This window comes from Rhinatrema bivittatum, chromosome 16 (genome assembly GCF_901001135.1).
Source record: "Rhinatrema bivittatum chromosome 16, aRhiBiv1.1, whole genome shotgun sequence".
In the NCBI taxonomy this organism is placed as follows: Eukaryota; Metazoa; Chordata; class Amphibia; order Gymnophiona; family Rhinatrematidae; genus Rhinatrema; species Rhinatrema bivittatum.
Genome location: NC_042630.1, coordinates 17,600,458 through 17,613,855, shown reverse-complemented (window position 1 = coordinate 17,613,855; position 13,398 = coordinate 17,600,458). Strand labels below are relative to the sequence as shown.

The 13,398-nt window shown below is 40.0% G+C and overlaps 1 protein-coding gene across 1 annotated transcript in view; it reads left to right on the top strand.

Annotated features, from left to right (window-relative positions):
• The window catches only part of TNFSF13 (TNF superfamily member 13), a 47,886-nt gene extending 37,171 nt beyond the window's left edge, over window positions 1-10,715 (top strand). Inside the window, exons 5-6 of the mRNA XM_029581638.1 lie at window positions 9,215-9,362; window positions 10,349-10,715. Of these exons, the coding sequence (XP_029437498.1) occupies window positions 9,215-9,362; window positions 10,349-10,458 (258 nt within the window). The 3' untranslated portion in view covers window positions 10,459-10,715. The remainder of the gene's footprint in view (window positions 1-9,214; window positions 9,363-10,348) is intronic.
• The last annotated feature ends 2,683 nt before the right edge of the window (window positions 10,716-13,398 follow it).

Sequence of the window (13,398 nt, the reverse complement as noted above, 5' to 3'; positions counted from 1 at the left end):
TCCTTCTTGCCGTGGGCCCTACAAAGGGAGCAGAGTCAGCCACGCATGTGTGCCTAAGAAAGGCCCAGGTGTCTGCGCTGCTGAAGGAGGGATGAGCAGGCTCCGCTGCATGCACATACCAGGTCCACTGGCATTGGAGGAACGGACTACCGGTCCAGCGTCAGTCTGGGTAGCCATGGGCCGAGAGAGAGAGAGGCCTGGGGTGTGCGCGGGTCAGGACCACCAGTATCAGGGGCATCCCAGGCAGCTGAGAGCTGATGGGGGGGGGCCTTCCCCGACATCGTGGCACTTGAAGCTGGACCTGGGGTTGCAGGTAAGAATGGTGGCTCGCGACGCAGGACCACAGACCGCCAAATGCAACATTAGGCTTGACTAGTGATCAAATGGTTACTTGGAATTTACAGTTCTTGACTGTTCGAGATAGGATCACCCCAGTTAGAACATTTGCAGCAAAGTTTAATAAGAACCCATCACCTTAGTTCATTCTTTTACTTAGAAATCAAAAGCAGAAGAAACAGAGTTTGAAAAGAAAATGGATAAAGTCACCATTAGAAACTATAACCAGTTATTTAAAGAAGCTTTGGTTTCATATGATAAGGCAATGATGATAATTAAGGCAACCTATTATTCCGATAAGATTGTTTCAACAAAAAGCTCTACAAAAGAGCTTTTTCAAATTGTAAAATAGTTGGCTCAATCATGAAGTCATTCTGAAATACAAACAACGCCTTTGTTGGCTTGTGAAGAATTCTCCTCCCATTTCAGGAATAAAGCTTTAAGTATTAGGGAAGCTTTAGATAAAGAGAATGAGACAATGATTGAGTAAAATTTGGTAGAGACAGGGACATTCCAACTTCACGTTTTGTCCCCTTGAAGTTAATGAGGTAGTTCTGGTACAAGACAGAACTAATTCAACAACCTGAAAATCTGGCAAATGAAAAATTATAAGCAGGAGGTAATGTATTGCAACGATTATTCTCCCAAACATTGATGAAAATTACAACTTTGTTAAGAATAAAGCAGTCTTGTGGACCATCATAATAAGCACTACCGGTCTCAGACCTTCATTGCTTTTTCAATAATCATTGGTCTGATATGCTGTATATTTTTTTGAGAATTTTTTATGCAAATAAAATAATAATCGACTTATCTTTGCATTGCTTTCTTGTGTGATAGTTGGGATTATAGCACAAGAAAGCAAATTACTTTTTCATTTGTCTATGGGGGTTATTTTCTAAAGCTAGCGTCCCTTTTCGCGTGCGATAGCTAGATCGGGGAGGAGTAGCCACAGGAAGGGGAGAAGTCGGGGCGGCACCGAGGCGGACGCCACGCGGATGGCGAAAAGGTAAGGAGCCTTTTCGCTTCCAATTTCGAGCGCAATAGCACCACCTTTCACGATGGCGCTATTGAGTGCGAAAGCCAGCAGCGATCGCAGGCCCGCCCCCTGCACCGCGCGATTCATAGAGCTCTGTGTCGTTAGAAAATCCCAACCTATGTCACTTTTGACTAAATTATTAAGACAGACTAGTTTCTGGTTCCACGTGTTTCCATGTCATCTTGGGGAAAGAAGTGGAACCTTCACTTAGATAAATTAGTAATAGCTTATTGGCTATCAAACAGTGGATAACAGATGGATTTAGCATTTGCTTATTGGCTAAAACAGGTATCCTATTAGTGGGAAGGAAGCTACCTTTATGTTTTGTGTTCTGCTTTGACACTTAATAATTTAATCTTATCAGTGAAGGAACAAGTAAAGAGCCTGGGAATCATTTTGAACTCAACCTTGTCAATAGCCCAGATCTCATTAGTGGTGAAAAACAACTTTTTTACTTACAACTGATACAATCCTTTAGCCAGGTTCTTGACTCCATACATCTGGCAGTACTCATTCAGGCATTCATATCAAGATCAAAATATAGAAATATTCTTTATTTAAAGCTATCACAGAAATCAATCTGTAGATTACAAATTACACAGAATGTTGCAGCTCACCTTTTATTGGGAGCCAAATAGCACATATTGCAGCTGTTTTGCAACTGGCTCCCACTATATTATAGGGTAATCTTTTAAGGTGATTTTCTTAACATTTAAATCTTTCCATAATCTGGTATCATTTTATCTGCAAGAGTACCTAAATAGGTAGGTACCTAGTCACTCTTTAAGGTCTACTAAAGGTATTTTTTTTTCTTTTTTTTATCAATTCCTACTGTAAAACAGGCAAGGCTGACAAATGGCTTTTTCATGTGCCATACCAACAATAGGGAATTCTATGCCAAAATAATTACATATGGCGGTTGATTATTTAGCTTTCCGTTGTATGTTTACACAAGTTTTTGGGAATAACTGAGATGGTAACAGCTGCTAGTAATGGAGATTGGAGTAATGTTATGAGGAATTGATGCAGATTATTGTGTAATAAGATTATTTAAATGTAATGTGTAGTTTATATGGGTTAATATGTTATCTATAATATATTTTGAATATAAGAAAGTCTATAATATGTTTTGAGGCATGTGATGTTATGATATTGTATTTTATTTTAAGATAATGTATAACGGGTATTGTATGTATAGTTAACCTTAAGTATTGTGTTATGTATAACATCGCTTTGGATGTTTTTTTCGATGAAACGTAATAAGATTAAAGATTATTATTTTTTTTATTAGAGCAAATTAAAAATCACCAAGACCTGACTGTATTCCTCTCAGAAATTTGAAGGAAGTCAAATTTGAAACTACAGACCTGTCATTACTAATCTGTAGCCCATTATTAAAATCTGACACTGTTCATGAAGACTGGAGAAACCAATGTAATGCCAGTTTTTAAGAAGTTTAAAGGATGTACTCCCATGGGCTGTATATATGTTTGATTGTCTAGGAAGTGTTATATCGGGCATAGCAGATACTTAATCATTTTCCCATCCAATGACAGATTTTAATGTGCATGCAACAATGAAAGAGCCCATCAATGCCCCTAAAATGAAACGCCATATTTGGCTACACTAGCTCCTCAACACTGTAATCAATCTATCCTGTGGTGTGTGACTGCTGAAACAAGGTCACAGACAGACACAATCTACCCATTAATGACAGGAGTCGAGTGACATCTTCTAGAGTAACCAAAGCATGAACTTTTGAGGACAGAGTCCACTACATCAGATGCATGCATGCTTTAGTAAACTGGTTAGTCTATAAGGTGCTACTTGATTCCTGTCATTATGGTACTCCAGACTAACATGACTTTCCCTCTGAACATTATTCTACCCAATAGGCATTTGTTTTTTTATTTTTTAAACAAACTAAAAATGGAATCCAAGGAAACTTCCGACCAGTGAATCTGATGTTGATACTAGGCAAAATGGTGGAAGCTATTAAGAACAGAATTATTGAGCATATGAATAAAGTTAGGATTATTAATGAATTATTAGTTGAATTATTTTTATATTGGTTTTGCATGTATTGTTTTAAGCTGTTATTAGATATTTTATGTATGTAATATTGCAAATTGCACTGAAAATATATTTTTGGATTTTGCAGTATATAAGATTTTAAAATAAATAACATAAATAAATAATTTCTCTATGTGCATCACTTTTTACTTACCACACTGAATTTCATCTGTAATCTAGATGCCCACTTCTGCAGTCTCTCAAAACCCTTCCGTAATTCTTTATGGTCTATCTTGTTTTAATTATTCTGAATTTTGTGTTATGAAAATTTCAACACTTCACTCTTTGCTCCCTTTTCTAAATCATTAATAAGTTAAACAATACTGGTCCCAGTACAGATCCCTGGGACATTTCACTATTTACCCCTCTCCATTGGGAAAACTGACCATTTAGTCAAACTCTTTGTTTTCTATCTTTTAACCAGTTACCAATCCGCAATATTTATTTATTTACGTATTGATTGATTTTATATACCGTCATTCGAGGGGGGAGGGAACCATCACAACAGTTCACATTATTACAATAAGATCAATTGCAACAACAAATACATAATGAACAGATAAAAATATTAGAAACATAAGTAGTAATAATAGGTGGTAAAAGATTAAAATAAGATGATAAAAATAAAATTAAATACAGTAAAAGCACATCATAAAAGAAAGAAAAGTGCAAGCTGCAAAGCTGGCTGCTATGTTATGTGGGATCTGATATGCCTTCATAAATAACCAGGTCTTTACTTCCTTTCTAAAAGACTTTAAGTTTGATTGTAACCGCAATTCAACTGGGAGCGAGTTCCATATTTTTGGGCCTGCCAATGAAAGTGCTCGATCTCTAACTTGACAAAGGTGTTCTGATTGTACCAAAGGAATGCTTAATAAACCTTTATTTGCGGATCGTAGATTGTGTTGTAGAACATGGAGGCGAATGGCAGCATTTAGCCAGTCTGTTTGCTCTTCATAGATAATTTAATGTAAAATACATAAGATTTTGTAATCGATCCAATACTTTATAGGTAGCCAATGTAAGGATATTAATGTTGGAGTTATGTGGTCATGTTTCTTTGTGCCTGTTAAAATTCTGGCCACTGAATTTTGTAAAATTCATAATGGTCGAATTGAGGATAATGGAAGGCCAAGTAGAAGTGAATTACAGTAATCTGTGTTTGCAAATATCAAAAGTTGGAGTACTGATCTAAAATCAGAGAAATTTAGCAGTGGTTTTAATCATTTAAGAATTAAGAGTTTATGGTATCCATATTATGCGCCTCACCCGAGGTCATCCTGCGCATGGGACCACTCACCTTTGGCGTCACACAGCAGGTCCCAGTCCTATCTCCCTCGCGGCCCTTGCAAGTCCAGCTAGGCCCCGGCGATCCGCGACGGCGGTCACCGGGTCTTCAGGCCTCTGCAGCTAGCCACACCCTTACGCGTGCGCGGACCAGCCACCCTGATGTAGGTCCCAGGGCGGGGCCTAGTTCCGCGGTGCACCCTGATTGATCACATGTTATAAGGAAGTTCCTGGCCTCACTTCCTTGCCTTGGCAATCGGGTCAGCTTGTTTGCTAGATTGCCTCTGCGTTTGTTCCTGCCTGCTTGTTCCTAGTCTCGTTCCAGGATCCTTCTGTTCCAGTTCCATTCCTGCTTGTTCCTGTTGTACCTGCTTCCTTGCCTGCTTGTTCCTGTGTTCATGTTCGTCTTCCTGGTCTTACCTCGGACTGACTTTCTGGTAAAGACCTCAGCTTGTTCCTGACCTGCCTGCCGCCTGCCAAAGACCTCAGCTTGTTCCTGACCTGCCTGCCAAAGACCTCAGCTTGCATCTCGACCTTGCCTGACCTCTGGATCTTGACCCTTGCTTCGTTGACCACTCCTCAGACTGATTCCTGGACTTTGACCTTGCTCGCCTGACCTTGCTTGATTCTGGCTCTGTCCCTAGCCTTGTCCTCACCAACTCTATTCTGGTTTGCTCTCCTCCAACCTGTTTCCAGTCTCGAACCCGATAGCACTTCTCCTGTGTCTGTGGGCACGCCGGACTCTGACTCTCCCAGGAGACCCTGCGAGGCCCACCTAAGTCCCAGCGGCCCGGATCCCTACGGGCTCCTCCCAGGGGGACCTCGGGCTTCCAGTGGTGAAGATCTACACTACCTCTGTCTCCCTTCGTGCTCCGCCCCTTGTGGCCAGTTCCCGTACTGCTACAGGACAGGGGTCCACCCCCGAGCGCAACTATCCATCTTTGAGTTTGGTAGAGAGATGTTTTTTGAAATTTAATTCACAATCGATAATTACTCCTAGATCATCGGTGTGGGTCACAAGATTTATTTCTGTTGATTGATCTTCTAATTTTAGTGGAGGCAGATTAGAAGGACCAGATCTTCTGTCTAACATTATAACTTCGGTTTTATTGACATTTAGAATGAGTTTCATGTAGGTTAAAAGTTATTTAATGATTGATAAATACATAGCTGTCGTTTTGAAAGTAGCTTTAAGAGATTTTTGAACTGGGATAAGAATCTATATATCATCGGCATAAATGTAATGGGTGAACCCAAGACCAGCAAATAGATGACAGAGAGGGAGCATGTAAATGTTAAATAAAGTAGCAGAGAGGGAGGAGCCTTGTGGTACACCAGTATTGAGATTTATTTTATCAGAGATTGACTTTTAAACTAAAACAAAGGGGAAAGCCGAAAGTCACTCAGCAGCGCATGGTTTGGAGGGAGGTATCTTCAAAAGATACTAATGAAGCACTAGAATTAGGGCATCCCAACAGAGAGGTTCCAGTAATAAGAAAAGTAGTCCATGTGCCTATAAGTAAAGAATCACCTGAGCTAAAAGATTCCAAATTATCCCTGTTAACTGAAAAGCAGAATGTTAATACAAACTGAAAACACACTTTGAAATGTCTGTATGCTAATGCCAGAAGTCTAAGAAATAAGATGGGAGAATTAGAATGCATAGCAGTGAATGATGCCATACTTAATTAGCATCTCAAAGACATGGTGGAAAGAGGATAACCAATGGATAGTGCTATATCGGGGTACAAATTATATCGCAATGATAGGGAGGATCAACTTGGTGGCAGGATGGTGCTTTATGTCCGGGATAGCATAGAGTCCAAAAAGATAAAGATCCTGCAAGAGATTACTGTATTTTTTCGCTCCATAAGACGCAGTTTTTTTCCCCAAAAGTGGGGGGAAAATGTATGTGCGTCTTATGGAGCGAATATAAAAAAAAAACTAAAAATCTAACAACCCCCCCCCCCCAACCATCCTGACTCCCCCAAGACCTGCCAACTTAATTTACTACAACCCCCCACCCTCCTGACCCCCCCAAGACCTGCCAAAAGTCCCTGGGGGTCCGGGAGCGATCTCCTGGGCTTGGGCCGTCGGCTGCCAGTAATCAAAATGGCGCCGACGGCCCTTTGCCCTTACTATGTCACTGGGGCCCGGTCGGCCCCCTTAGCCATCTCTTCTCCAAGCTGAAAAGTCCTAACCTCTTTAGTCTTTCCTCATAGGGGAGCCGTTCCATCCCCTTTATCATTTTGGTTGCCCTTCTCTGTACCCTCTCCATCGCAACTATATCTTTTTTTGATTTGCGGCGACCAGAATTGTACACAGTATTCAAGGTGCAGCAGTCTCACCATGGAACGATTATTCACCATTCCCTTCCTAATAATTCCCAACATTCTGTTTGCTTTTTTGACTGCCGCAGCACACTGAACCGACGATGTCAATGTGTTATCCACTATGACACCTAGATCTCTTTCTTGGGTGGTAGTTCCTAATATGGAACCTAACATTGTGTAACTATAGCATGGGTTATTTTTCCCTATATGCATCACCTTGCACTTATCCACATTTAAATTTCATGTGCCATTTGGATGCCCAATTTTCCAGTCTCACAAGGTCTTCCTGCAATTTATCACAATCCGCTTGTGATTTAACTTCTCTGAATAATTTTGTATCATCTGCAAATTTGATTACCTCACTCGTATTCCTTTCCAGATCATTTATAAATATATTGAAAAGTATGGGTCCCAACACAGATCCCTGAGGCACTCCACTGCCCACTCCCTTCCATTGAGAAAATTGTCCATTTAATCCTACTCTGTTTCCTGTCTTTTAGCCAGTTTGTAATCCACAAAAGGACATCGCCACCTATCCCATGACTTTTTACTTTTCTAGAAGCCTCTCATGAAACGCCTTCTGAAAATCCAAATACACTACATCTACCCGTTCACCTTTATCTACCTTTATTATCACCTTTATTAACTCCTTCAAAAAAGTGAAGCAGATTTGTGAGGCAAGACTTGCCTTGGGTAAAGCCATGCTGACTTTGTTCCATTAAACCATGTCTTTCAATATGTTCTGTGATTTTGATCTTTAGAACACTTTCCACTATTTTTCCTGGCACGGAAGTCAGGCTAACTGGTCTGTAGTTTCCCGGATCTCCCCTGGAGACCTTTTTAAATATTGGGGTTACTTTAGTCACCCTCCAGTCTTCAGGAAAGAGATCTAGGCATCATAGTGGATAATACATTAAAATTGTCTGCTCAGTGTGCCTTGGCAGTCAAAAAATCAAACAGAATGTTAGGAATTATTAGGAAGGGGATGGCAAATAAAACGGTGCATGTCATAATGCCTCTGTATTGCTCCATGGTGAGACCGCAACTTGATTGAATACTGATTGGATAGACTTAGTTTTTGGGTACGTGCCAGGTTCTTATGGCCTGGATTGGCCATTGTTAGAAACAGGATGCTGGGCTTGATGGACCCCTGATCTGACCCAGTATGGCATGTTCTTATGTGTGCAATTCTGGTCACCGCATCTCAAAAAAGATATAGTTGCACTGGAGAAAGTACAGAGAAGGGTGACCAAAATGACAAAGGGCATGGAATGGCTCCCCTATGAGGAAAGGCTAAAGCGGTTAGGGCTATTCAGCTTGGAGAAGAAACGGCTGAAGCGAGATATGATAGAGATCTACAAAATCTTGAAAGGACTTGATTAGGTAAATGTAAATCGGTAATTTACTCTCTCCGACAACAAAAGAACTAGGGGGCACTCCATGAAGTTAGCGAGTAGTTCACTTAAAACAAATCGTAGAAAATTCTTTTTCACGCAATTCATAGTTAAGCTCTGGAATTCATTGCCAGAGGAAGTGGTTAGAACAGTTAGTGTAACTGGGTTTAAAAAAGGTTTGGATAAGTTCCTAGAGGAGATATCCATAAACTGCTATTAATCAATAAGGAATAGTAGCTTGGGATCTATTTAATGTTTACGTACTTGCCAGATCCTTGTGACTTGGATTGGCCACTGTTGGAAACAGGGTGCTGGGCTTGATGGACCCTTGGTCTGACCCAGTATAGCAAGTTTTATGTTCTTATGTACTAATCTACAATAGGATATTACTTCCGATCCCATTTTTTAAAAAATAAAAATATTTTTTTTAGTCAGTGCATTAAGCTGTGCAGTTTGTAGCTATAATAGTATAGCTAGGTAATTTAAGCAAAGTTTGAACAAGTCTCTGGATGACAAATCCATTAATAATCATTAGGTAAACTTGGGAATTGCCACTCCTTATTTCTGGAAGCATGGACTTCCCCATTAGCATCTGCAGGGTACTTGCTATTAACCTGGATTGGGCACTTCTTATGTTCTTATGCTAGGATGCATAGAGCCATCATGATGTCAAGCTATCACAAATGTGCCAGTAATAAGAAGCTATAGGGCTGAGTTCCTTATTTCATCACACCCATCTCGTCCATTCACAGGTCCTGTTTCATGACATTACCTTCACCATGGGTCATATGGTGACACGAATGGTGGGCGGGGATGAGAATGACGTTAAAATCCTCTTCCGTTGTGTTCAGAGCATGCCAGAGAACAAGGACAGCGCTTACAACTCCTGCTACAGTGGTGGTAATGAGCTGTAAATAAATAAATGGTTCCTTTGCAAGTATCCTTTAACACACACACACTTCCACAGGCTGAAGACTGAATCCATCCTGAGCCAAGGGGAATTCTTTAATAGTCACATGAAGTCTTGATAAGATATTTTTTTTAATGGACCAATTGCCTAGCATGACAGCAGCTTCTTGATTCATATTCATTAAGCAGCTGGGATGAGGTTAGAGAGATTTTCTGCTAGTGTCATGCTCTTTTTCTCCTTTACTAACTCATGTCTAGGTCACAATATTAATAAGGGAGATTTTTTCTTTTTTGTGCAATGATCCCACGTATCATTAATGTTTTTTGCTAGCACTTGCATTACAAGCTCGTAAAGCTCAAAGTGGGAGAAATCTTGGCCATTATACACTCTGACAGGTTCCAACATGCTACCTGAAGTCAGAGCAAAGTACTTTTAATTAAAAAGAAAGCTGTTAAAAACAAAAAGACTAGTTATTTCCTTGCTGAGTGCTATCTTCATCTACTTTTTTTAAAATTAAAAATAGAAGAGGGTATACTATTTAGGAATATTAAAGACCTGATTCACTAAGCATTTTTTCACATATACACAGGAGGAGAAAACAAACTTGGTGAATTAGGCCTTAAATTATCATACGCTGTCTAATAAATTATTAGGTTGTGCAGACAATATCTCATGATATTAAAAATATTTTAAGATGACCATAGCAGGCATGGAGGCATTCATTTTTTTCTTGGATGCTTGTTTGAACTTTTGACCCCCACCCTAAGGTTAAAATGTTCTTGTCATCTTTAATTCAAGAAGCAGTATGTAAAGGTAGGAATGGGAGATGAAATCCACATAATAAAGTACCTGTTTAATTGTTTAAACTGCTGAAAATTTTGCACAAGTTGAAAATCAAACTTATAAACTGGGAAATGGGCTTCAGTTTTTCAAAGTTCTTATGCAATAGCTGTTGTATTTTATTTTCCCCATACAGGTGTTTATAAACTCCAGAGAGGTGACATTATAAAGCTGCTCATTCCCCGCTCAAATGCTACAATAGATATGACAGGTCATGCCACTTTCCTAGGACTAGCCAAGCTCTAAGAACTTAAAAATTGAGCATCTATCCTGAAGAAATGGCACACTCAAGGGGAAGGAAGAAACACCAGGTACAGTGAGTGAGTTGGACTATGGAGTGTTCTGGCCATGGAAACACATCCAAAGAGCAAGAGGTGTACGTGTGTTGGAGTCATTTTTTGTTACTTTTTGCTGAGGATGTATATAGAGGTTAGGCCATATGGATTCAGATTTTTCACCCAGACACAGACTAGTTTGAAGGCCACAGGCCAACCTCTGAGTGAACTCCTGTTTACTGTCTTGCACTGTGAAATGTTTACGAACAGGTAAGAGTCTGTTTATTTAGTTATTCCACTAAGTCTATGATGAGAAAACTAGCACTTAACTTATACTAAAGCCTGAGAGAGAAAGTGAAGGCCACACAGCTGTGTCTGAAATTTGATAAGAACGCAGAGAGCGGGAACCTCGCTTTTTCCACAAGTGTTTGTAATGTAGAAGGAGAGGCAGTAAGAAAGAGAGGGGAGGGAAAGCCCTGGATATGATGGTACGGCTGATCCTTTGGAAATGTAAGCTTTTTATATCTATGCAGCAATTGTTATTATTCACCATTCCTTCTTCTGTATGATCTGATTTTATTTGTTCTATCCTCCTATTGCTCAAATAAATTCACTTTCCAAACTACCTGGAACAGTGATATACTAAATCAAAGTCTGTGTGTGGCTCTTTGTGTAGGGAATAAGCTCCTGGGTTCAAGCCCCCAGGTATAATCCCAGTAATTGTATGTGTTTATATGGGATAAGCCCTTCAGGTAGCCCTAGTGTAAATCTCACTGAGATTAGGCCGCACCAGGTCAGAGCCCCTGGGCAGGATACCAGTGAGCATGGTCTGCACCGGTAACAACAACAAGGTTCTTTCTTCCCATCTCTGACCTCATACACAGTAGTGGAGCCTCACCCATTCCTTACAAGTTGACTTTGGACATTTCAATGGAGCTTTGCTCATTCCTCTTTCGCTGTGATGGAGAATTACTCATTCCTCTCATCACTAGCCTCACACACTATGATGGAACTTCACTCATTCCTCACATCATGGACCTCACACACTGTGATGGAGCCTCCTTCATTTCTCCTTTGCTGGCCTCAGTCTGCAATGGAGCCTCTCTCATTCCTCCCATCACTGACTTCAGACACTGTGATGGAGCCTCACTCATCCTTCCCAATGTTGGCTTCAGAAATGATGATGGAGCCTCTTTTCTCCCAACGCTGACTTCAGACACTGTGATGGAGCCTCACTCATCCTTCCCAATGCTGGCTTCAGAAATGATGATGGAGCCTCTTTCCTCCCATCGGTGACTTTAGATACTGTGATGGAACCTCCCTCATTCCTCCCATCAACCGTTTCAGCCACTGTGATGAAACCTCCATCAGACACTGTGATGGAGCCTGCTCATTCCTCCTGTATCTGGCTTCAAGCACTGCAATGGAGCCTTGTTCATTCCTTCCCTTGCTGGCCTCATACAGAAACTAATTCATTCCTCCCTTTAATGGCCTCACACATTGTGAGAGAGAGCCTCACTTATTCCCACTGATGGCTTCAGTCACTGTGATAGAGCCTCTCTAATTCCTCCCATCATTGGCCTCACTTATTCCGTCCATTACTGGCCTCTGACGTTTTGACGGAGAATCACACATTTCTTCTGTTGCTAGCCCCACATACTGCATTGGAACCTCGCTCATTGCTGGCCTCTGACACTGTAGTGGAGCCTCACTTATTTCTCATTTCACTTCTGTTCTATCCTTACAGAAAATAGGTTAAACAATAGAAATGTTTATGTATTCTTTGACTCAAATTAAAGCAACAAAAATGAAATGTGCAAAGTTATAAAATTGTCACTCTAAAGACATACTTTTAGTGTGTTAATTTATGCATAAAGGTTTTTTTATTAGATAATCCAAATATTTTCTGTTTCTACAGTACCATCCATTACACACACACTCTTAAAAAAAAACAAAACATTGCATAACCACAAGTCTCCTCCAGACAGCATACAATCTAATATAGTACTTGAGATCCTACAAGCTTACATTTTTTTGGCATTTCCTCCTGCATTTTTTTAGCCCCCATATTCTTTGCCTTTCAGCCTCTATGCTCTTAGCATTTTGGAAGAATCACTTTCAGTATTTTCAGTCCTTTGCGTTCTCTACAGCCCTGTGCATATTTTCTTCTGGCATTTTCAGCCCCTGTGCTCTCTGCTGTTTGCCTGAATCTCCTCCATCAATTTCATCTCCTGAGAATTCAAGGAATGTATTTCAGTCCCTGGCAAAACCAGTAATATGTCATTAAAACTCCTGGAAAAGATCCTTCAGCACAGAGCCATTAGAAGGTATGGTTCCATGTGTGGAACATGTTTTAATCGTTTAGAAAAATGCCGTGTTAGTCCACTTGGATATATAGAAATAAGAGTGATTCCTTGGTTAACTCTTGAAAGCTAGTCACAGATGTATTAAGATAATCTAATAAAAAGGTATCAGCTACAACTTGAGTATTGATTTTGATGGCTACACAAGTAAAAATAAGTTATGATTGTATGTATGATTGTATGATTGTTATGATTGAATGTATGTAAGTTATGATTGTATGATGGCTACACAAGTAAAAATAAGTTATGATTGTATGTATGATTGTATGATTGTTATGATTGAATGTATGTAAGTTATGATTGTATGATGGCTACACAAGTAAAAATAAGTTATGATTGTACGCGTTGTTATATTTCTCCAGTTATCTTTTTCTCTACCTTTCACCCCCCTCTCCTATCCACCTGTCTCTTCCCGCCTCTTCGTTCTTAGATCCTCATATTTAATCAATTAATTGTTTTATTGTAACTTTTCTTCCATTTCCGCTCCCTCTGCTTCCTTTGTTTTATGTAAACCGATGTGATGTCCATACGAACTTCGGTATATAAAA